This window comes from Egretta garzetta, unplaced genomic scaffold, assembly GCF_000687185.1.
Source record: "Egretta garzetta isolate BGI_Z169 unplaced genomic scaffold, ASM68718v1 scaffold368, whole genome shotgun sequence".
Taxonomy (NCBI): Eukaryota; Metazoa; Chordata; class Aves; order Pelecaniformes; family Ardeidae; genus Egretta; species Egretta garzetta.
This window is the reverse complement of record NW_009260684.1, coordinates 3,296,130-3,322,329: the sequence shown is the minus strand read 5'-3', so window position 1 is coordinate 3,322,329 and position 26,200 is coordinate 3,296,130. Positions and strand designations below refer to the sequence as shown.

At 40.7% G+C, this 26,200-nt stretch overlaps 1 protein-coding gene and 1 non-coding gene across 2 annotated transcripts in view; both read right to left on the bottom strand.

Moving 5' to 3' along the window:
* Positions 1–2,849: 2,849 nt before the first annotated feature.
* The window catches only part of PPP1R8 (protein phosphatase 1 regulatory subunit 8), a 28,703-nt gene continuing 5,352 nt past the window's right edge, over positions 2,850–26,200 (bottom strand). The window contains 7 exon segments of the mRNA XM_035901204.1: positions 2,850–3,189; positions 3,191–3,237; positions 4,244–4,308; positions 5,488–5,632; positions 6,315–6,535; positions 7,171–7,324; positions 13,696–13,756. Coding sequence (XP_035757097.1) covers positions 2,949–3,189; positions 3,191–3,237; positions 4,244–4,308; positions 5,488–5,632; positions 6,315–6,535; positions 7,171–7,324; positions 13,696–13,756 — 934 coding nt within the window. The 3' untranslated portion in view covers positions 2,850–2,948.
* Positions 10,689–10,854, bottom strand: LOC118453000. The gene has a single exon (XR_004842895.1).

Below are 26,200 nucleotides of genomic sequence, written 5' to 3'. Positions count from 1 at the left end.
ATTCAGACTTCTACTGACAGAGGATAATGACAATGCAACTGCCCCAGCGGCTTAAAGGATATTGCTGGATTGAGGAGAAATACTGATCTATAGACTAAATATTACTAAATTCAGGAAAGCTTGGGAATCCCTCAGTCCTACACTGCAGGCATCACGGTTATCTTTAATCAGCTACCAGTTTACTGTTTTTCACTGGAGTCCTACCCAGTAAGCCTAGGACAAGCTGCAGAGACACAACGCGATGCAGGATGGTGCATTTAGACTGCCCAAGGCCACTCTATAGGTCAGAGGCAGCAAGCGGGGCAATGCAAAGAGTGAAGTATAACTTTTGCAGAGAGAGGATTATGCCAGAACCAGATAAAACTTCACTCGGAAAACAAAAGTTGACTGCTGTTTAAAATCCACTGTTAAGTCTTATTCTTGCGTGCAAAAGTGCAAGGCGCTGCAGCACAAGGCAGCAGAGCAGGTCACAAGCAAAGAAGCTGGAGCAGCTTTAAGAGCTGCAGCCTGAGCCAGTCACCAAGAACATGACCTGCAGCGATAGCTGCACTTCACCGTGGTAGAAATCCTTCAATAAGCCACAAAACAACGTACAGTCCCAACTGCAGAAGTGTAGACTGGCAACGAACACACTACACTCTCCAAACTGGCAAAATCTGCATTTAATTTACAACATAGTAAAGGTTACAGGTAAAAAGCTCAACAGAAAAAGTGTAAAGGCCTATTACATATTACACAAGTATACAAACTTCTGTACAAAGCCCCTAGATGTTATAGTGTCCCCTCCTGTATTGGCCAGCTATGGCCCCTAAGCTCTAAAATAATGAGAGCTTGTTCAAACCCAGGGAGGAGAAGAGCTTTAAAAAACAATGAGCAGTTAAGCTTCCCTTTTCAAGAAAAATCTTGCAAAGAGCCACTTGCAAAAAACCCCAAAACACACACACCCCCCCCCCAACGGAAAAAAAGGAAGAAAAAAAAAAACCACTTGTTCAGCTTTTACTTGCCCTAAATATTCTTACCCTAAAGAGTTGCCTTCATAAAGCAGACTGGCTGGAAAAAGAAAATTCTACATACCAGAAAGAAGCAAAACCAAAAATAAAGGGAGAAAGATTTTAAGACTCAGCATGGAGTGTTTGGAAGCAGAATGTCTGAGGACTGAATCATATTCAATAGCAACTAAACACAGAGCGGCACAACTGTGTCATGGAGAAGGTACTGTATTCATCCACATAATAGTTTGAGCGAGATATGATGGTGTGGGGAGGGGAAAAAACCAGTCTCTACAGCCTCTTGTAAATGGGGTAGCTACTAGCTTGTTTTCACCTCAATAACATGATAGAAGCAATTACTCTGCAGGCACAGAAGTCACCCTGATTTTGGAGCATCTGTCCAAAACAGGCCTAGTGCATATAGCACACCAGGTGCCCTGTAACACAGCACCACTCCAGCAGCCATCGGATTTTCACAGCTCTACTTAGCCATGTAGCTATGGTACCATACACGAGAAACAGCTGCGTATATGCTGTCATCTTAGTGCACATTTCCTGGAGAAATCCCCCAAATAACAAAGGAATGCGACTACATAGATGAACTGCATTATAGAATGCAAAAAAATCCAGAGTAAACCTAAGGAAAACAGAGCTCTGGCCTTACCTTGTATATATGTGAATCAGACTTTGAAATCTGAACCAGATGATTTGAAGGGCTAGAACAACAATCCCAATCAAGCTTCTCATTTTATTCAATGGGAAAAAGCGATGTAGTAAAAAAAAAAAGTAGTATTATGAAACCAACTTGTGCACTGCTTTATTCAAGGCAAGGCAGATTCTCTACTGAAAATTCATATTCTAGCTTTAAGTAGCACGCACTTCTCACCCACTGTTACTAGCAGCCAGAAGAGTGTGCAGATCGTGGGTTTAGTTGTTAAACATGCAAGTCCTCTGACACTGCTGATGGCTGCTCGTTTTCCTGTGTATCTTGCTGCATCTCGCATACACTCTAAGCTCACAAGTTCCATTTGCAAATAAAAATGAAACTATTTAAGTTAAAAGGGCCACCAAGTTTAGAAGACTGTCCTCCTCTGTGTTAACTCCACCCTCAGTTATCCCAGGGGAGAGAAGCAACACTACTTTGCTGTTTATTGTTTGTACAGCATAGATAGTGCCTATCCACCAGACACATGCTCCTAGGCTTGCCATGCTTGTATGCTGCCATTAGCACCAAGACAAGCTCAGATCCATCCAGGCATACACCCCTTTGTCCATCCATACAGCGCTCCATCATACAACACCGCACCACAGCTAATGAAGCCTGCCTATTTCTTGTCCCTCTCAACTCCACATTCTCATAAACCTAATCGGATGCTGTAGTGTTTTAAGTGGAAATTAAGACAAGCTGTAGCCAAACAAAATGAAACAATAGTGCCCCACATTGGTGGGGTTTTGAAAATGTAAAAAAATAAAAGCTGACCGATATTTTGCAAGTTTTAGAACTCATACCAATGGGATTTCTGAAAGGCTTGGCCCCACAAGTATGTACTTCTAATACACCTGACCTGCTACAAGCAAGTCCAGCAGGAACAACAGTACTCATAGTAAGCACGACACCTAAATACACGATTTTGCAGGGTCACGCTATAATGATAGTTCAATTTTATGACTCTGCCCCTTCAACTTATGGATCAAAATTCAGAGTAAAGACCTCTGGGGACAGTAATGGCTAAGAAAAGGCTGCCAGGTATTTTGGTTCAAAAGGAGATGGGAACTGTATTTCTTTTTTTCTTTTAAAGAGACATATAAAAATGTTTGAAGACAGATCTTTAAAGGATATTTCACTTCTCCAATCTTGGTATTACACCTGGTTAGGACATTGAGATTTTAAAAAGACGATACTGCACATAAACAGTTTCTGGAGTTCGTAACTCCCACTTTGTTTCAACAAAACCCAACTCAGATCAGTAGGGAAGGGGTTGGCTTCTTGCCTGGCCATGCCTCCTTTGCATATTTTTTCTTCTTGGGTTCATTCACAGCTTCAGGATTAAAGACAGCAGGGTTTGGAGCTGGGTTCATGTTAACTGTTGAGGGCACCACAGGAGTTAAGTCCACATCTGGGGCAAGATTGGGGTAGGGCATTGGCAGACCACCAATGAGTGCTGTCCCATGGACGCCATGCGATTGGGAACCTGCTTTTTGCAGAATCATCTGTGGTCAATGAGCCTGGATTCTCCAACCGTTTTTTCTGTAGACAGAAGTATTTAAGGAATTATTCAAAATACATGAAACAAGCAAGCTATTTAAACAGGATGCCACTGTCATTTTCCCCAAAAAGGCACCTAGACCAGCCACATATAAAGTGGTTACAGACCATGTCCCAGTCTTTGTCCCAGAAGATTTCTTCTGGGTTTCCTTGAAAACCAGTTAATAATAAACTCTTCAAGGTGCACAGTGCAGGAAGGGGTGACAGAACTTGAAGCCAAGTTTAACTTAGATCAGGTCTGAGCACCTCTTTACCTCCTGTACATCCTTGCCAGTCTTGAGCAAAGACTGAACGCAAACCCGAGTAGGTCCTTAGTGAGTAACACAGACCATCCTTCACCCCACAGTAAGAAACTGCAACTTGTCGATCACTTGAGTGATTTTGTGTGGCTCTTGATTGTTTGAATCTTCTCCTGCAGTCTGGGTCTTATGTAGAATTATCCTCGTCCACATACATTATTTAGTGTATACAAGCAACAAGCAAACTTGCTATTACACTGTTGCTTAGCTACCCTGAAGTTTTGCAAAACTTCCCTACTCCTAGCATAGTCAAATTAAATATAGCACTGGCAACACACTCATCCTGGAGCGAAGTCTAAATGCTGCTAGTTCTAGTAGATGACCCTATGAAATCTTTAGCACTTACAGTATTTAAACAAACAACCTCTTATTTTTACTTTTTATTTTCCACACTTCCCACAATTTTAACTGATGCCTAGAACTACCATACTGAATTTCTGGAAAGTGTTTCTTTTCGGGAGAAAATAATTTGTCACTGATCCCGTATGTTATTAAAGAAAAGAGCTAAAGCTGGATTTGAAGGGAAATGGTAAAATCTGCTAAAAAAATACAATTGTGAAACATGAACATGAATTTTGCTTAACAATAAAACACTTTCCACCATAGAACATTATGTTTCTAAGGTGAAATTCATAAGGTGAGTTCATCAGTGTAATGTATTAATTAGAAAGTTGGGAGTTACTCTGTACCTTAACAGGAACTACTGCTGTCTGTACCATATTCCTGAAACGCCCAACAGAAGGGTCCACATCCTCTGTAAAGGGAAGAACAGTGAAACTTTCAGTAAAAATACAGGAAAAGATGGAACATCTGTCAGGTAAAGGAACCTATATGAAGAAGTGGTACATGAACCTTCTGTTCTCAAAGCCAGCACTTGAGTAGCTCTGAGTAAGCACAAGCATGCCCAAAGAGAGGAGCTCAGGGGACACCTAGTGGCTTTGCTTCAAGGCGGGCTCATCAGTCTGGTAAGAAAAGCTTCCACTCAAATGGAGGATGGGGACAGACAGATTGCCAGTTTGCACTGACCAGACAGACTGGAGTTCTGGGCTGAAAGCTGCTGCTGCCAAGGTGCTGCACGTGCTCAAAGGCAAAACAGCTAGCCCCAGAAGTCTTTGGGATTAATTTAGAACTGGAAGAAGGAGTCCAAAGAGTTCAACTTAGAGTCTCTGAATGTCTGAAAAAGAGAACCTTTTTTGTAATGCGAATGACTGCTGTTTACGTTAGGACGTTCCGAGCACTAAATCTCACAACCTTATAAATCAAAATGGTTATTCTGGGTGGTATACGCTGCCAAATGAAACTATCTCCAGACTATATTTTCAAATGCATACCCATTAATAAGCTATTCTTATTAATAGGATTATCCATATAAAGTATCATTAACAGGAGTGCCATTAATATAAAACAGCTAAGGGAGAAAAAAGACTAATTAGGAATTGGATACATCTTTGGAAGCATCATTTGAATGAGAATGACTTGTTTCAGGTACGCAGACAAGTAGCAAAAAAAACCTTCTGAACGTGAGACAAATATCCTTTAGGCAACAGGTGAGGAAAGCATTAAGGGACAGATGAAAAACAAACAAGTTCAGTTCCCATTTAGATTCTAAAGGTGGCAAAAAATTAAAACACTTTCCTCCTTTTGCACCCTAAAAATCTTTCCAACATCTGACAGAATTTTGAAGAATGAAGCTGAGTGTGATGTCCTGGTCCTGCACAAATCATGCAGTTATTTCACAGGTAGAAAGCAAGAAACAGAGAGAGGTCAAAGACATAAGTGAGACATGTGGCAGGTTCTCTGAAATAGCAGATCCCAAATATTGTCTGCCAAATTTCTGTTCTCCTTATCCATATGCAGCCATGAGGAATCCTTATGAGAATACTGGAAAAAGGGCCTTAAAGGTATCAAATAAACATTAAAGCAAACTACTTACCCGGATTGATGATTTCGTCGTCGTCACTGAATGTCACTCTGGAGTTCTTCCGTTTTCTCTTTGGTCTCTGAATATCCAAGTTCCCCTCCTCAATGGTTAGTGTGGAAATTCTTTTGTTGTGGGCTGTATTAAACTCTGTCAGGTTCTAATGACAAATTTGGAGACAAAATAGTTTAAGCAACTAGTGTATGAAGTCTGATTTAATCATGTGATTATGCCTATCAAAAGACCACGGCACACTGTTTAGCTTCAACTTTAGACCCCCAGGAAGAAAGAGTGCTCCAGTGCTGCAACAGGTAGCCCAGAAAGGCTGTGGAGTCTCTTGTCTGCAGAGGTATTCAGAACTTGACTGAGCATGATCCTGGGCAACCCGCTCTAGCTGACCCTGCTTGAGCAGGGGGGCTGGACTAGATGATCCCAACAGGTCCTTTCAACTTCAACAATCCTGTGAATGCCACACACACTGCTTTCTCCCTCTTCAGTAGCTAACTGTAGGAAACAGGGCAGCATTCACTCTTATCTGGCAATGGGAAACTGTGAGAAATCACCCCGACCTAGGGTAACATTAGTTGGAGAGCACATACTCCCTGGCAAGCCTTTGCGAGAAGGCTGTTGGAATAGTCGGATTATTAGGTCACTGATTCTGGGAAGCAGCGTGATCACAGGCTTATCATGGTAGAACGAGATGGCTTGTGCATATCTGCCAGCAGAAGACACCTCAGACTATTTTCAAGGCCAAGAAATTAAGAACCTGAACCTAAGCAAACAAGTGGAGAATGCTATCCGTTTACCTGGAAATGCTAGGTACAATGTGCCATCATACTCACGTCAAGTTCTGTCTCTTCCTCTGGCAGGCCCAGCAAGCCCTTGAGCTCTTCATCTTCACCACCCATTTTCTCATCTCCTTTAACTGCTGATGGCAGTGTCTGAGGCTTCTCTCGCAGAGTATATGCCCGTGTAGAAGCACCGAATGAAACTGTGGAGTCAATGGGTATCTGTTGGGGTTTGTGAGGTTCCAAACGGATATGACCCAAGAATGTGCCATGTGCTGAGAACATCAAAATGCAAAATAGCCTGTTAGTCATCAGCTTGGGCTCACAGTATTCGCGTTCAAGTCCTGAGAAATTCAGAGACTGTAGATGGTTGCTCTGGGATACAAGTCACTGAGGTACTGCTGATAACATTAGCTACGCACATTTTACCTCCCATCTCACAAACTAAGATAACACACACCAGAAGTCCTCAAAAAGTCATGGAAATAAATGACAAACATCATTTACTTTCTGGATTCTTGTAGGTCCCAACGTACCATGTCTGGAGTAATTTCTTCAGTGGAAAAAACTGTATGTCAGGTTTTAGATCTTGGGAAACCACCCTCAGAAGAGAAAGCTTCATTAAAATTGTGAAGGGAAGGCCAAGTCACTTTCCTCCTCTCCCTTAGTCTCTTAAGAGTCCAGAAACGTTTTGAACACCAAGTGAAGCAGATGTAAGCTGACTGGAACAAACACTCCTTTGCTCCTAACCCTTGCCAATCTTTCACTAGGATGCTAATTCAGATTATAGCCATCTATCCACACAGTGCAAAAAACACCACCACCACCACATGAAAAAGCATCTCAGGTTCAGAAATGTTGAAGCACTGAAATATCGTATTTCTCTCTGGTTAAATGTCACACTACTTACTGCTGTTTAGATCTATGAGGAAAACCCTCTTGAGATGTTTGTGATAGACCAAGGCAGCATGGACCCGAGAACAAGACTGGTGGTCAATGGTAAAATCGCACAGATCAGGATTTCTCCCAAAGAGATAGTATTTCTTCTCATCAATGATGAGTTTCTGAGGTAGAATATCAAACAGAGAAGCATATTAGACTCCTATAATCTTTTGGATCTTCCTGAAAAAATTCAAGAACATGAATAAACAGAGCAAATTCAAAACAAAGCATCAACATCTAATAAATATTTCCGTTTTGTCTGACACTGTTCAATACAGAAACTCAAAACTTCTTTTTTTTAAATGAGAACAGCTGAATATGGAAGAGTCCCAGTTATTCCCTTCTTTAACAGCTAAGGCAAAACAGCCTGGGAAGAACAATAACGCTTCAAAGCATGAGACTGTGTCATACAAGAGATTCTCTCTCACATCTGCTCCCAATGATTTTTTACACATTCCTCGAGGCAGATCACTTTGTGCCTGGTCTAAGCCAGGAACCTATGCTAAATGATCTCAAATCCAATCCAGAGCATCAGAATTATATTTGTGTATAGAAATGGACATACAGGAGATTTCAGACCTTTATAATAAAGATGTAAAACCATACTGAATATGTACTGTGACATGAATCCGTGTTAGTCTAGTCAAGTAAGCCACTCATTTTTGGCATTTCTTTTTAATTCACCCTAGTTCTAATCTCTTCTTCAAACAATATTTTACATACTGTAATATCAGTTACAAACCATCTCTGAAAAGCAAAGGAACATGTTGACACAGTCCTACAGTGTACACAGCATATTTCTATTAACAGGCAATGTTGTTGAAAGGAACTCCTTGCACCTAAGCAGTGCAGCCTTCTTTCTCACTGTATCCCAAGATCTTAATCTAACCTGTGTTTTCTTGCTTCCAGCTGCACAAGTCAAAGGCTGGCGATTACAGATTTGTTAACAGATGGCTTCTCCTGCTTTTTGAAACATTTACCAAAGCCCACACAATGTTTCAATAGCATGATCAAGGGAATGCTGATGATACATTTTCCATCAGAAAAAAAACCAGATCTTAGTTCAGGAAAGCATTGCTTTCATGAGATGGCATGCTAGACCATGAGCGTATCTGCCCTCTCCCTCATTCTATTCCCCGCTACACAGTCCTCTCCTCAATTGCACTGTCACACATCTGAGCAAAGTTTCCAGCTTGCAAAGCACTTTTTTGCTGTGTTAGTCTCCTGCTGTTTTAGTGGACTGAATCAGTTTGCCTTCAGTCAGATGCACACCCCAGCTGGCTCTAGTGAAGCAGTGGAATACATGCATGGGGACCATGTGATGATGAAGGCCAGCAGCATTCATGTCCATCAATTGTTTGCTCCTCACTTTTGCCAGCTGTACAAACCACATGCTCAGCCAGAAGGAGCTAATGTATCTGCCTAGTTACAAGTAGCTGGCTCAGGTGTTTCTGAGGCATCAGAAAGACTGACACAACGAGCACCTGGAGAGTTACTTACCCTGTGGCAGTGCGAAGTCATACAGAAAATAAGGAGACAGCTTGGAATAAGACTTAGTATTTATATTGCTCTGCCTTACCTGCAAGCATAAAAATCACACAGACCTAATTTTCTACTACAGATCACTTTGCAAAGTTACATCTGTTTACCTGCCCACCAATTATGGACTTTAAGGCTTTCAGCAACTGCTGCATTCAGTTGTCACTTCCCCACTGATTTGTTTTTTTTTTTTATTTTCTTCCCCAGATGTGTTCTACATTTTCTAGGCTGGATTTCTCATTGTTCTGCTGAACATTTGTCAGCCCCCATACTGCAAGTTCTCATAATCTGGTATTCAGTAATAAGTATTTATTTCTGTATGTTTATTCTCTCTTTTAGGTCACTAGAAGAATTAATTGAACAACTCTACTCCATTACTAGTATACATCAGGATGACTTTAAAATTAATTGGTCCCTTAGGTAATAATCTGCTAAAGTCTTACTCCCAACTAACTCGAGGTATACATTTGAAGCATGATTTCATGAGAGTTAATGCTTTGTGAAATCTACTGACTTACATATTTTGGCCTGCTTTCTTAAAATAACAAGATTTAGGTGATCAAGCTGTGTGCATATCCATCAGCTCCCGATGCCCACTACTGAACCAAGTAACTACTCAACCAACTGGCCAGTTTCAACCAGCACTAAAGATACTAAATTTCAAGAAGTTCTGGGAAAACAAACAGACAGAATGACAACTTCATCAGTACTCTCAGTGATACACAGGCTGGCAGAAAATACACAAAAGCGCCAATACTTAGACTTTAAAAAAACCCAACCCTTCTTTGTGAGTCCACGTCTCATTTGATAAGACAGGAATCACAGCTTAATTAGCAATTCAGCTTCAAGTACATTATCTGGTGACAAATGAGGTGCAATGCAAAATGCAAGTGATTTTCCTCCAGCTGGGACATTTAAAAGATGCAGGTGTCTCCTCTGAATCAGCTTCTGTCTGGTGGGCAATAGTGTACCTCAAAGCCTCAGTACAATTCAGACAAAAAAACTGAGAAAACAATATACTGAAAGAGTCTACTGGATTCTGCTCTTACCTGGTTACTTTATCATCACTTTCTGTCTCTTTACAGATACTGGTTTTCACAAGACCCTCCCCTCAGAATTAACCAGAAAGTATAAGCCACTGATAAAGAGCTTAAACTAGTACATGTTTTCCTCAGTCCTTTCTGGTTGAATATTATTTTACTTTTTTTTTTTAATTCCACCCGTAAATCAATCGCCTCCCTGTACATTCTTCACGCTAGCCTACTTGTGTTACGCTTTCCCCTGCAAGCCTTAATCAACACCTACCATCCCATTAGTCTTGCCAATATTTTCCCTTAAGATTACAGTTGTTTCATCTAACTATTGGTCTGTAAATACCAGTGTTTGTTACAATGCATCCTTTTGAGAAATGCTAGGTAGGTTTTCTGGGGACTCAACTTCACAGCAATGGATTTATGTCCAATATTACACAGCACCTTACTCATTCAGTTCAGCACTCTGAGTCTTCCCAAATTCAATACCTTTGTACTAATGAATTCTACAATTCCACTTTGCAAGAAAGACCAGCACTAACTTTTCCTTTTATTCTTGCGTATTTGAAAAAAAATCCTGTGTAAACACAACTCTGATACAAACAAGTGGATCTTCAGAAGCCAACTCACTGCTCCACATTTCAGTGCCCGGCTCCACAAGCAGTTTTCTCACCATTTCAAGCACCATAAAAACCAGTCCAACAATTTCTCATTCTTGTCCACAACTGAAACCAAAATAAGCGTCCCGGGAGTTTTCACTTGTACCCATTACACACAAAACTATACCATTCTGACTCAATAGCTTTTCAAGAGATTTTGCAATGATACAAATGAGTTAATAAATTGGAAATATTGCAATAAATCATCAGAGAAAATAATTTTATTGCCTTTACTTCAAGATAGCATTTCCAAAATTTTCTGTGCCTCTGAGTTATAACCCAGTGTTATCCTTCATACACTGAGCTTAAACACTTCATGGCTTGCTTTAATGTTGCACTTTTCAGACCCAGCAATCACAAGGCATACCTCAGGCCTCTGAACAAGACCTGGGATACAGATGGCTCGGTTAGTACCAAGTGCTCGGTAATCCACAAGGTTTAAGAATGTTCCTTCTTGGTTACTGCTGTCTACCACAAGACACAAAACTGAAAAACTATTTGCCATATGTACCAAAAAGGGAAACTGATGGATCGCATTCAAATGCTGTTAATTTGTTGCACAGTTCCCATACATACACGCAGTACATTGTCTTGTGTATCCACCACAGCCCAGAGGACCTCAGTCATCACTGCCTGCAGAGTGCAAGGCCACAGAGCAACCATACACGCAGGTGTGCGTGCTACACAGAACGGTCTGCTAAAGCTCTTTGGATTCTCACTTCAGCAGACAGAAGCACGATAGCGAGCCAGACCTCTCTGGCTACACATGTGGGTGCCAGCGCCTGCTCACCACTTGCCACAGCATTCAGCACACATACTACACACTGAATGGCAGGCAAGCTGCACCTCACTCATCTCAGTAACACTGACAGGCAACATCAGATATTCAGGATGTGAAACACAAACTCTACAGTCATTCTGTGACCTCTGTGGGACCACATTCTCTACTGAACCTCAGAATATTTTGATAGCAGACTAGCAATGGCTGTTAGTGCTCTGTACGACAGCAAAAAGAACCTCTTTTAGGTTATCAGAAGAGTTGATGGTAGGAAGAGGGAATCGGGATGTTTGTACCACCCACTTTCCCAATGCAGACAGAGACCCCAGGCTCACAAAGCCAGCTTGGGCCTCTGGTAGGTCCAAAAGCTTTGGGCAGCACAGCCTCAGAGTCTGACACCACCAGGACGGTATTCCTGACTGCCAATTTATCAACACCAGATTTGTTCATTCATTGCCAAGACAAATGGCGCATCCTCAGCTTTCACAGGGCATTTTGCTGGTTTTTTTTTCAGTCCTGACCAGGACTCCCATGATAAACATTTGCCTACCACCCAAGGATTAATTCAGCAGAGAGCTCCATAAAAACTCCTTTATCCTAAAGCTCAAAAATACAAAAGAAACATGACAAGAAAAAACTCATCTCATAGAATAAGTCTCCTAGCTGGGAAGGCTGCATTATGTTGGGCCACCTGCCACATACCAAGAAACCCAAAGTCACTGCCATTTGGCTTTGCTCACTGAATCTCATTACATGGCCTGGAAGCAATACTGGAAAACCCAGTGCCAAGTGCAATCCTTACCCCAGATGCTGCTGCTAGGATGGCAGTGAGAAGGCTGAGCTGAGCAGCAGTCCTTCCACAGCTCTTTGGTCTCCAAAACTGATTCTAACATGTAACAATACCATGAGAGGCAGAATATATGGTCCACTGTTTGAAGACAAATGCAATGCAAAGGGTTTGAAAGCTACAGTGCTCAGAAAGAGACAGTGAAGGATTGCTCCAACGCAGTCTGAGCAGCGGTTATGAACCAATTCAGCCACATCTTATATGAACTAATGAGCTACTTCAAAGGTGCAGTAAATGTGTGTTAGTATCCAATTCCTTTCAAATTAAGGTGGAGCAAAGATTTCTTTTAGGTCGAGGCTGGCTGTGCAAATTTTCTGTGTCTTTAAATCCAGAGTAAGAGCACACTCTCAAAACAATCTGTAAAACCAACAGTAACGGACTATCAAGAAAAGCCTCATTTTACTGGTTTCTGGCCTGGGAAGACACAAGTTTATTTGTGAGATACCTGTTTGTGACATCTCCCTCTGCTTTCCTACTCAAAGCATATTCTGGCAACTTAACCAAGTTCTAAACAGTAAATCACTCCTGCTAGACACAAAAGGCACACTTAATACTATCTGATGCTCCTGTGGTAGCATATCTTAAAAACCAGCCAAGATTTTAAGCTACCTAAATCCTTCTGGATCTAACACTGAGTTCTTAATTTTCCAAGTTTCTGTTCAGAAAAGTCGGCTGAACTTTGCAAACTTCTGCTTCCCAGAAACATTTCTCTGTTTCAGCGAACTGCAAGTTAAGAGTCTCTCCACAGCTAAAATACATTCACTGGCTTGGGTCCTCTCCATCAACCATGTCAGAGCCCTTTTTTTTTATTTATTACTTTCAGTGTGATGCAAGACAAAAACGAAAGAGAATGAGGTGGCATATATCAGACAAATTCCTTTGCTGTAATAAAAATAATTCATTGTGTCCATGCTAATCACAACACTGCTTGCAGATCCAGAACATGGGATGAAAAAAATCATACTGTACTTCATACTGTAGGACAGGGCAACAATCTTGTAAAATACAGGATGCCTAGTTAACCTTACTGTAGAACAAAATAAAAAATAAACTGACCAGACAAATATCTGAAAAAAGCAGTACAAAGTGAAGAGTTTTTACCCTTAGTCCTTTGTATTTGAGATTTCCTTCCCCATGTTATTTGAGTTTCTGCTCCTGAAGCTCCTAAGACAAGGTGTCTTCTGGCTGCAGTCCAATACCTCCTACAGAAGTATCTTGTAGGGAACAAGATGTCAACTTCGGTCCAAAATTAAGTTTGGAAGAAATAAGGCTCTCCAAAATACTGAGTTTCCCTTACAAACATTTTATTTTTTATCTTACTAGGACAGGTTTAATGTTCAGGAATCAAAGTGCCATTGCTTATTAGCTGAGCAGCGCAGTTTTGTATCCCTTCAAACAGTGCATCTAATTGGAAGATAACCAATGGAAGCACTGCATAGTATGAGACAGCCTTAGAGTACAGGTGGGGGAAAATTCACTTCATTCTGAAGTTTCAGAGTAAAACAACCTGATTTGAAAATAATGAATGTGAGAGAGAAAGGAAATACTTATAAGTAAGTGTGGAAAATGCTGCGAAACACTCTGCTGCTGGTGCCTATGTACATGATACACCAAATACATACGAAACCTATTTTCATACCTCAATGAGTTTGTCTCCTTTGACTACATCCAGATGTAAGCCAGGTGGTGGTTTCCCTGCCCTGGAAAATAAAGAAAGGAAAATATAGTATCAGAACACTTAATAAAAAGTTTATTAGTGTTAGAGCTAATACTCTATTAGAGCTACAGATCAAACCTACACAAATGTAAGCAGAATTACTTTGGGGAAAATATGAAAATCTCCTAATTTTCTTTTCCTCCCTGCAGATACCTTCTGACAACACATAAACCATTATTTTTTTACAACAATAGTTAAACTAACGGGACACGAGGCATTGCAAGCTTTACTTCTCTTAGTGAAAAATAGCTAATTTACAAAATGAACAGAGCAGCTCCTAAGAGAACATGCTATGAGGCCAGGAAGAGGCTAACAACTGGAGGAGGCTGGGACTGTTTGCTTAAGGGCCTGCTCATGGGCTGTTTTCCCATTTTACCTTCAAAACAGTAGATCTCTACCCTTAGCCACTGAGAAGAATGGAAACTTCTACCATCCTTCTCCTCTAGGACTGGTAATGGCAAAAACTTTAAAGGGGCTCCACACACACCTGTAATATTATCAAAATGTTGGCCAATAGCCAGTGTTCCTCCACTCGCCCTATAATCAAACTTTCCTACCAACACAGACAACCTGGAAGATGCTACAGTATTAGATGGCAGAGGGACCCCTACCCTGTGACAGTACAATCCTTCTCCACCAAATTCTCAAACAAGCTCAGCTCTCCCAGCCCTATAGCTCCATCCCTGCTCACCTCCTGTGAAGCAGATTCACCAGACAGACAGCACTGTTCCCACTTGGGCAAATGGAGCACGTGGGACTCGTCAGTGCACAGCAAAACAATGCTAATATGTGGGAGAACCCATGAGGATTAGCAGCATCAAAAACATATTTGGTACTTACAGTGCTCAAAACCAGGACACCACCATGATACCAACCCTTCACTACATAGGATGTAGGGACTGTTGACAGCAAACGATCTTTTTCTGCTCCGATCTCTAAAAATCTGCATCTCTAGTACTTCTTCACTGATAATAGCACTGCCGCTTGTCTCTGGACCAATTTTCTTGTTGGCTGGACCAACTTTCTAGGCAATAGCAGTGACCCAGTTCTCAGCTACACTGCTGCCCTTCTGAAGAACCACCGCAGAGGAGATCACATTCCCATTTACTGCGTTGCTCACTGCACAGAGCAAGCCAAGACAACAGTGACAATGGGTAGCGACATTCTCAGCATGGCTGGAAGAGAAAGGTCACTTGTAACTGAAGTTGTTTGCGGGGGTTAAATATAGATGTCCACGTTTCTGGGACGTGCCTTGTAATTTGAAGGTTTCTTCTAGGTCCCCAGGTCATCTGGTTACTATACTCATGCTCCCCCACATAACTTCATAGAATAACATGGTCCTCTATGATTTCTACCTCATTTCTTTCTCAAATACTGCACAAGCATTTTCCATTCTTGCTCCAAATGCATTTTACTATTCCACTCAGATCTCTCTCTGGCCCTTCCTGAACATGCCAGTTGGGACTTTCACAAGTGTTCTTACCAAGCCCTTCTCTAAGACTGTGGACAGTACCATCCTAACAAAATAAGATGGCCGATATTAATTCTTATTCTTTCAGATGAACAAACAGCAGCAGCAAAAGCAAAGCTTCAGGGCAATCTGCTACAATGGTGACTGCTTCCTAGAAACAGGCTTATGGTGGTGTGGAGGAAAGACCAGCAGGTAAAAATGCTCCCAAAGAAGATGCACAGTCCGGCTGATGAGTTCTGCAAGGACTTACCCTTCCAGTCACTCCAGTATAGCCAGGGAACTGACTCCTCTTACGCACTGCTCTAGGATCACACAGCCAGGCTACACCCCAGTATTGCTGTCTCCTCCTGTGCTCCCCTCACATCTCAGCTCTCATTTTTCATTGACAGACAGGTTCATTCATGGATTCATGTCCACTTCTCAGCGTTTCCTCTTTCTGCCCGTGAGCACTGGCAAACTTGTTTTTCTCCATTCCACTAAAATCACCAAGTTCTAGTTACACTGCGACACAACTTTTGATAATTTTCACAAAGCCTGCCTTACTTTGATCAAACAAAAGCTGCTTCCCCCCCCCCCCCCCCCTTTTTTTTTCCTTCCAAACAGGTAAGCCTTTCAACAAATTAACTCTACAAGCAAGTCTACTTTCTGGCCTCTGCTTTTCTTTCCAGTGATCTCTTCCTGGATACTCAATGGTCAGTCTGTCCTAAAAACATTTTAGCAACATCCTCAACATACCTGTTAGGTCACGGGAAGGCTTCCAAGTGCTCTAGCACAACCACTTTCCTCTTCTGTAAACTGAATCCTGTCTGATGGTCACCTTTTGCCATATACAATCTCTGATTTTTCATTACCCTCTCTACTTTTAGTTTCACCCTTGCTGTTACTTTACTCTACTTTTATCTTCAACTTTATTCTGAACACAGAAAAAAAGCCCAGCAGCAGCTCAAGACATTGCCTTCATCTATGAATTAAGGTGCTTGAAAATCTCACCTATTCTCTGGCATCTTTTGGACGGAGAATCCTTTGTAGGCAGTATTTCCCCTACCTACCTATGCCTGCAAAACACTGAACACAGTAAGGCTGTAAATATTCATTATAATGCCATCAAAACAAAACTCACAGAAATTTCTTGTCTCTTTGGAACAAACTAAATCAATGTCACAGCTTAGGCTGCTGAAGTTAGATACTTGAGAAGTCTTTTAATGACAAAAAGTAGACAGATGTTCCAGTTCTATATGGAAAGCTAATGAGTTCCAGAGTCACCAAAGATCAGAAGTAACGGCTGTATTTGGAAGCGTCAGCAACCCCTCACACACTCTGTCCTATCCGACCCCGCACCTCATGCATCAAGGAAGTAAAACATTGAAAGGAAATCTCTTGCAAAAATCTACTAGAGGAAAGTTTGTTAGGAAGTTGGTACTGTGCTGTTAGAGGAGAGCAGGTTTTTCCCTCTTATTTCCAATACTGAAAAAAAAAAGTCCTCTCCCACTAACTAATGTGCTAAAATATCCACTAAACTGATTTTCCTACACTGTTCTGAAGGGTGGAGAATTACTTGGGGTCAACAGACTCTCCTCTCCATGGAACAGATACAGACAGCCAAGCTTAGCACTGCTCCAGGACAAATGATCTCACATCAAAACTTGGCTCTGGCACAAGTACTTGCCTTTTCAAGAGAGAAACAAGAAGCTGTTCTGTACCTTCCAGATTGCGTATCATAGTCCCCACTGCCTGAACGTCTTCTGCTCTCTACAGGTCAACATTCTGCAAGTGACCTTAAAATAAGACTTGCAAATGGACTAATTGTTAATGATCACTAACTCAGTATGCTTAACTGAGGCAAACTATGATTAGACTGCCTACTGAATGGCCTAAGGCTTACTTGGGAAAAAAGAAGCCTTGCAGAGAATTAACAAGGCTGACTGGCAAGGAGAACATGACCACAACAGTATTATTAAATGACTTCTCTGGATCAGACAAGGGGTGAGAGGACATCCCACACAAGAGCTTTTCTTCGCTAAGAATGAATCCAAGGAACACAAAGAAGTGCCAGAATGAGAAAGTTTATGAGAATTGATAAAAAGAAGTAACAAACTGCAAAACTCAGATGGTATTTAGCCAAGCATTCTAAGAGATACCAAATATCAGTTTTCTACACTTAACAGTTTAGCAATCTACTGCTTAAACTACCCTCACTGTCAGAGAAATGAAAGTATCAACTGATGATGCTAATTTAAAAGCATATTTCAGGAGTGATGTGGAAACTGCATAAAGTCAAGTTCTGACTGGGAAACCGGTAGAATAGAGTATTTCAGTTGGAAGGGACCTGAAATGATCATCCTGTCCAACTGCCTAACCACAAGCTAAAGCTTGTTATTAAGGGCATTGTCCAAATGCCTCTTAAACATCAACAGGCCTGGGGCATTGACCACCTCTCTAGGAAGCCTGTTCCAGTGTTTTATCACCCTCCCAGTAAAGAAAAGCTCCCTAATGTCCAGTCTAAGCGTCCTCTGGCACAGCTTTGAGCCATTCCCACACACCCTATCACCGGGTCCCAGGGAGACAAGATCAGCACCTCCCTCTCCACCTCCCCTCCCGAGGAAGCTGTGGAAACTATTAGTGAGCAGAACTAGCAGCCACAGTAACAGCCAGACTAGCCCGGAGCCATCTAACCTGTGCTTCAATACTCAACACTACTTATCCTTTGGAAATGTGATGATATGTGGGGCATGACAGTTCTTCCAATGACAGCGAAACATTTTTCTTGGATTAAAGAAGGATAAACCTTGCTTTGAATTACACATTATCTGCTCCTTTCAGCCTTTGTAAGAATGCCAAGATGACAACGACCATGCTGAAAGAATGTCTTGTTTGACAGAATACAACCAAGCATTGAAAAAGTTTCTGTTCTACTTCAGATGAGTTCAGTGTCCAGGGAAAGGAGTTAATGTGGTATCTGGATAAAACTGATGTTTATTAGCCAAATCAGTTGACTTCTTGCAAAAGAAAGTGGGCATATCCATGGATGATGAGAAGTGAGTAGGGAATTGAGACCGCTGTTCACTACCTGCACAATGGATGGGGAGTTACAAAATGGACTGTTTTCATACTCAAAACATTCCTAAAGGATTTGGGTTTTGAGTGGTTTTCATGTGTTTTGGTTTTGGTTTTTTTTTATTGCAAGGTGAACTTTCCTTACAACGATACTCCTCCAAACTTGTACACAAGATACGTACTATTTACACAGTGGTACAAAAATACCATATTCACATTCCTTTAGACCATTTCTCTTGTAAAATGAGAGCCCTATTTAATCCAGAGAGTAGTGCTGCTTCTGTATGAGTTCCAAGAACCCTACTATCTTTCACATTCCTGTAGAATTGTATCAGGCTGATCAAACTGACAAACCCAGAGTAAGGAACCTTTTGCAAAATAAGAACTACCTCCAGTAACCAGTTATCAGGTGCCTCACACAGTAATACTCTCCCAGTTTCCAACAGTTACCAACTCAAAGACTTCCTAAGCCACAGTTGCTATCCCTTTGAATAGCTATCTACATAAACTGCTCTATGTAATGCTCCCATATAAACTTAATGCATTCACTGGACCTCACACAATTTCCTAGATCACCTACATATCGCTGAAGCACCCTTTCCACTATTTGGCCACAAATTTCTTGCTATTAATTTAATTTTGCAAACTCTTATTCTTCTAAAAAGGACAGCAAACACTTGTCTCCCACAGACTTTCTGTTCACTGTTCAAGACATCCAACATATCTCTCAGTTGTTCCTTTACAGACTGAAGAGAAGCCTAGGCGAACCATCTGTAGTACAGCTTCCTGTATCTTTGGCTGAGATAATACTTAAAAATAAGAAGTGAGAGAAAGAATTCACATGTTTTTTGAGGAGGCAAGTAGTATCACACAATCTACCAGAATTACTGGGGATAACCAAGAAAATGTAAACAAGGTACAGTAAACTGTCATATTTAAAAAAGCTTTTGGCAAAATTATCTAATGGTCTTCTGGAAATTAAAGTGCGACAGGGCAAATAAACACTAATCCGTGAGGGAATATAAATGATTAAGAGTCAGGAAGGAGCAGGGTTCTGCAAGGGTGCTGTGATGCTTATATGCAGGCTGGAAAAAAGGAGCCAACAAATAAATGAGAAAAATCACTTATGACAAAGTTATGCAAGAAACTCAAATCAGACTACAATGCTGCAAATGAATCTCATGATACTGAGCTACTGCTTGAGAAAACATCCTGAGGAAAAAAGAAATAAAAATCAGCACTCTTGAGTGCTCGCACATGCTGGAGAAAGACCACCTCAACCACGCAAACACAACCAGGAGCTCCAGGCTCCTTACTGCCACTCAGGAAAGATCTAGAGCCATCATGACTATGTTCAGAAAGAATCAGAGGAACACTCAATGGTTGACAAAGCAAAGGCATTGTAAGGAAGAAACTATAAAAATATAGTGTTTTCACATCATGAATGCTGTATTAGTTCTGTTTCTCCTGTCGAGAAGAACACATGGATGATAACCACTGTGGATGGCTTCATACAAGTGGGGGGGAAAAAAAAAAAAGCTTAGAAACAAATCCAGGCAAGTATCCATTCCCTTTGCCCTCTTAATGAATGCTACAAAACCAGTTCATTATTTTTTGAAACACAAGCAGCAAGGAGCCCTAGATCTGAAAACAAGGAAAGTGTCTTTTCCACCATTTGCATAATTTTTAGAAAGAACTGTCACTCAGTGTCGTGGAATTAAACTGTAAGTTAACAAAGAAAAATTAAAAAATTCATGGAGATCAGGTCTGGTTTTAGTTGTGTGTGTGCGTATGACCACCCAAACAGTCTTCTGCTCACAACCCCCCTACGCTTCTGCCAGCCCAAAGCCTGAAGAGCGTACAAGAGGACAGAATACTTAAGGCTTACACACAAGTTACTGGTCACTACCACACATGACAGGAAACAATCTGGGCTGTTGTTTTCAAATTGTACAGCTGGTTTTATGCTCTTTTCTACAGAAAGAAATCAGAATGAAGAAAAATCCTCCTCTTACCAAGATGTTGGTTGAACACAAAGTTGTTGCTGATCTTATGCATCAGCGATGGACATGAGTCATATGCCTTTCTCGAAGCACAGCATACACACCACAGAAACTGAGATCAAGCTAGCACGGGAATTTGTTTAGGTGACTTAATTTTGACAATACAAGGATGTCTCGTGACAAATTTAAGGCCAAAATCTTTTGGGTAATTATTTTAGCTCATGCAGAATGGTTTCTTCCCATGTGGCAGAACAGGGCTGGATAGTTCTGATTCAATCTTGTTATACCTGGAGGAAATATGGTAGTTAGGGTATTTGAATTTTAAGAAAAATGCAGGTTGATGGGAGGCATATATGATTTCACCTACTCTTAGAAGCATTATAACAATTCTCGCTGAACTTCCAGTTGTAAGAAATACAGTTAAAAAAAGTCTGAGGTTCAAACTTCATTATTACAGACCTTTCCTGAACACAAAAAAATTGCACTGTGTTTCAGGAATATTTTATGGAAGATTTCTAATGAGAAATGTAGCTGCTTCAACTGAACAAAGCATTCCATTTGTATTAAAGCATTTGCCCAGGTTCACCTTGGCACTGTGTATGTTTTCTTGTTACAATGCAGTTCCCCACAGAGCTAGATTTTACTGGTTCACTCTGGTTCCCTTGGTTACTTACTCAGGAGCAAAGTCTCCATGGAATACAGTGAAATCTGGAAATTGTATACAAAATTTAATTCCTGAGAGCAGGGCCATAAATATTCTATTAGAGAGAACAACAGGTTTTATGACATCAAAACCCCAAATTCAAATGGCACTGAATTAAACAGAAAAATTAATATTAAGTAGTGAGCAACAATGCAATGATTATTTGATAAGATTATTCCTACATTGTCAGAGTGAGAACAGGTATGTTGGAAGTGTAATTCACCTGTAGAAATCAGAGGAAAAAGAGACAGGACCTCCAGAATCAGCAAGTCCAGCCACTGCCATTGTAGGTCATCTTGCTGTAACCTTTATGCCTACCAAGAAGCTGTTTCAAAGCCTTGTTATTCTGACAGTTTGATTTCCATCCTAAATTTTTGGTCAAATCTTTTCATTTCCATCCTAAACATTCTGTTCTTTCCCTTCAGCTATATATAAAAAAAAATCCTCAATACTATCTCTCTTTAAAAATACATTAGCCATTGAAAACCAGCATTGTTTTTATTTTACGAGACAACTAAAGCTCCATTCTGTCTCAGAGTAAGATCGTTGTTTCCCCATCAATGAATTTTCCCATTGCATCTGTTCCAGTTTGAACTGAGGTTTATTAAGCACAGGTAACACAGACTACACATTTTCATCAATGCCTTCTGCAACAGCACTGACCCTTCCCTACCCTACAGATATATATTATACACATCCTGTAGAGTATTAGTCTTTTTATTTATTTTTGAACAGTTCTATGTTACTAGTGATTGATGGCCATTCTGTGATTAGCCTATGTACTTGTGTATAAGTCCCTTTTATTTCTGAATATGAACTTGTGTCCTTTTACTTAGTAATAGTGATTTCTGGCTTTAAGAAGTTCTTGTTGTTAGTCCTTATTTTCCATCTCACACTTCTGCATTTTATCTTGTTTTTACTGTTCTCATCTTCAAATTATACCGAAAAGACTGGCTATACTCTGGCCTCTGCATTGACTGTGTTCGTGTCACTAACAAGCATGGTGGCCACTTCTGTCAAGGTAATTAATAAAAAAAATCCCAACACTAAAGGGTCAGCCCACAGACTCTATTCACCTGCTATTGCCTCCTCAAAGTCAATGCCTTATGCACTCCCAGTTCTTGTACGAACGCCTCTGTTGCTCCGTAAAATTATCGCTTCCTGTGTGTTCCGAGTCTTGAAGAAAGCTGGTTCATCTGACAAATTCAGCCTTTGGCAGACATAGCACCTCTACTTCCCTGCCTTGAATAATTAGTTCCTTACTATATAGTCTAGCAGCTGGACATGGTGAAGTCCACATTTTCCCATAGCAGCTATACGTATGGATTTGTTAGCCTTATATAAGACACCAACTGCTTAGAATGGTTAGTAATGCATTATTGAAGAGGGATGCCACTGAACAAGTTCCAGCAAGAATTCTTTCTTCTGTATTAGAAACAGAAAAATTTGTTTCTTCAGTTTCTTCACCTTGTGCTCTATAGGCCAGTCCACTGCTCCGTGCATTACGTCAGGATGATTCCGTGAGGAATCTGGGTAGATTATTTCTGCCATTGATGGCAAACCCTCTACTGCAGAACTACAGAGTAATGGGAAAAAGCAGGGACAGACAATCAAGGAGAGGAAGAAAAGCCCAAGCTGAGATTAACCCTGGAAGGCGCATATTGAATAACAAAAATAAAACATTTCAGAAAAAGAGGACAAAGCCATTAACGCTTCAGGATGTGATGCTAGCTAGAAGTACCGAATAACAGAACTGAAGTTCTACACATTAGCTGATGGTATCTCTTTGATAAAGCTAAGATTCAATGTCGACATGCTAACTGGGTTACAACAGCTACATCCAGTTGAAACTCAGCCGCCTCACTGAAGTCCTACCCAGTCCAAATAGAAATTTTGAGCTAATAAGGACACAGACAGGACAACTTTATTTGTATTGTGTTAGTTTAAAATGAGGTCAATAATTCGGACTCAGAAGCCTAAATTTAGCCACTTCCTAAAAATCTTGGTCTGCATGACTACTGTACGCACTTTTATGCCCAACTTCAAGGACAAGGTGCTCATCTTCTCCAGAAATCTGTGTACAATCAATGCCAGAAATAGTTTGTTCTTGGCTCAGAGAAACTGAAGAGGAACGACTGTTGCCTTTAAAACATACTATTTCAAATGTATGTACATTCCAGAAAAAGCTTGACATCCCAACTAATGGTGTGTCAAGATAGAGAGTAAAGAAAGGTTCACAATCTTGAATGCAGGTTAGACCAGGACAGGAGACAGGCAGTGTCCATTAAACATCTGACGGTCACCTCAAAACTACACCTTAATAAAACTAGGTATTGTAATGTTATCTAAAGACATTTTCTAATCTCATGGTATGGCTAAATTTTAAGTATTTGCAACATTTTTATTCCAACTTTATTCCAATTTTAAATGCATAGCCCATGTCTTTGCTAACATGTACAGAGGAATTACTGTACATGCATAAGCAAGTACTACTAAGACAGCATTCATTATTTTTCATCCGTCTTCAACCAGTTTAACTGTTGGAAACACAAGAAAAGAAAGAATAAATATTTTATGGACTGTGAAGAAGTAACCTATAACAGCATAAAAATTAAATCAAAGCCAGAACTTAAAAACTCATGAAAACCTTGAATTTCACTAGAGGAGTCTTTTCTGGAAACTGGATGATAAAACACTATCTACGTTAGGGAAGAATAGATACAACGATGGAGGCAAACCTCAAAAGCATGGGCAACAATTTAAAGACATGAAAAAAACCCCCTATTTCTGTTGATTATATTTAAGATTTATTTCTCATATGATCGGTGTTTGCAGTCCCCAAGGCAGCTCTACTTAGAGGCAGGAAAATAAATAGATAGGTGATTTTGATTTTAATATAGGTTGGTGAGATTGAAGATAATTCACAACAGAAGAAGCTGCTATTGACCACAAAGGCTCTCTGCAGCTCCATGTTTTTTGGTCACCCAAGGCTCTCCCTACAAAGATCTGCACTGTTACCTATACAGAAGACTTTTCAGTGCTTGCTTAAGACACCAAGGATCCTGCAGAATACATTTACAATGAGACTTTCTAAAAGGCAGAGGTTCAAATTGGTCCAAGCCTGCTACTGCAAACCATCTTCGCTCTGGAGAATCCTACCTGTGAAAGACCCATCACTTATTCAATATCATAACTGTGTGCTCTTTGGTTTGCTCTGAAAGAAATAAATACTTTAAAACTGTGAGCTAGAATCTGTAATTCAGTAGATGCCAGCAGAAGTCATGTAAAGCTTTAACATGAAATATATTCTGCTTTTTTTTCAGACTAGAAAAATCAACCAGACGTAATTAAATCCACCTGGTAGCACAGGTCCTCCTTCCTATCGGATGAGACAGTGGAATACCACCAGCCATAACTACCTAATACTTCCCATTTTCGGTTGTCTATTCAGCAGAATACAAACACTGTAACTGGAAGCCATCCATATTGGCTTCCTGATACAGGTTTTTTTTGTCCCCCCCTTTTTCTTTAACCCTAACAAAACAACAGCTTACCTGTTTCAAAAGAAGTGTTAAGGAAAATTGTTAAGTTTTTCCACACAAAACCAAATCTTTCACTGATATTAATTGCCACATCTACGCACGACAGTTTGACTAAGAATCAAACCGTACCAGGTACGCCTTTCACTACACCGCTATAAACATACAGCTTGTCCAAACTCAGTCTCTAAAATATTACAATGCGCCTATGTACAGTAGAGGTGATAATAAAAAGCTTCCTTAGAATGCGTAAGGAGAGAGTCCACACAGAAGCTTTGCTTTACCCAAGAAGGATTTTAGAACATTATAGTAAAAGGACGTTCAGGTTGCAAAGAGCGAATTACCAAAAATCTTAGAAATGTCAGAATGAAACAGGCTCTGGCACCCAGATGTGACCCCTTTACTCCTAGGTGTAAAAACTCTGGCTTGGATCATCTCCCTAACACCCCTTCCACCTCACTTCTCTATCATTCAGTGCAACAGATTGTGCTTCAACACCAAACCAGCACCAGCACACTGAGGAAAGCTGTCTGTCTGTAAGCCCCTGCCCTGTTCATAGCTGAAGAGGCCCTCATGGTTATAGCTGTTACAGCCCTCCCATCCAGGCGGTGTTTATTTAGGAATTCTTCTGCAGTAGCATGCATGTTACTGAAACTAAGCATTTCACAGGCTCTACTTCTCCAGCTGTTCAAGCTATAGCTAGCAAAGGCAGAAGTAATTTGAATTTACCACTGAATATAACGCAAGTTGTGAGCACTTGTGTATAAAAACACTAAGAAAAAAATTAAAGAGATGATATTTCCAATGTCAGGTTGAATATCCAGAAAGTACTAACACTGAATAATTTTACCTATTTTACCTACCCTACCATATCATCATTCTATGAAGCACCATCTTGCCTCATATAGATGCTAGTTATTGTGTATGTTCAGCACAAATAAAATACTAAAATACACAAACAATTCTTTTCCATGAGGGAGTTAATGGTTTTACTAACTAAAGCAGGCACTTTTAAAACAGGTCAAAATTAAAAAGCGTATTCACTAAGCATCCATTCATTGAGCACTATCATCAAAGCACTGAAAAGTAGGGGACTTGTAGTAAAACCCAGATGACAATGCAATGAAAGACTGCAATCATGCATGCACATACACAGCTAGCTCATACAAATATACAAATGCTCGACTTTTCAGCTGTAACACTGTGTCATTTCCTACGTGATTTAAATTATAACCTTACACATCCCCTGAATAATCAATGCTCTGGCACCTAAAGATGATGGTACAGCATCAAAAAAAATCAAAGAGAATGAAACAGGGCCCAGATAACCTAATCTTAGGCCCCGCTTCCAACAGAAGGCTGGACCAGGCAATTTTCAGAGATCCTTCCCAGCGTGGGCTCTTCTACAACTCTAAACCTAGGCAAACCCATGGTCCTGACACTGCTTCTCCATCATCACTTTCCCCTGAGTTCTTAACTCAGTGTAATAAAAAAACCCAGCTGGTTTCAGGCTGCCGGGTTTCCCGTGCTGGACACCCAGCTCAGTAGACAATGTAACATCACGGATTCCGCCAAGGCCTCGGCAAGGGACACACCGTCCCCGGGAAGCACTCTGAAGCTCCGGCCGGCGCCGCGCCGCGGCAGCCCGCAGGCGGTC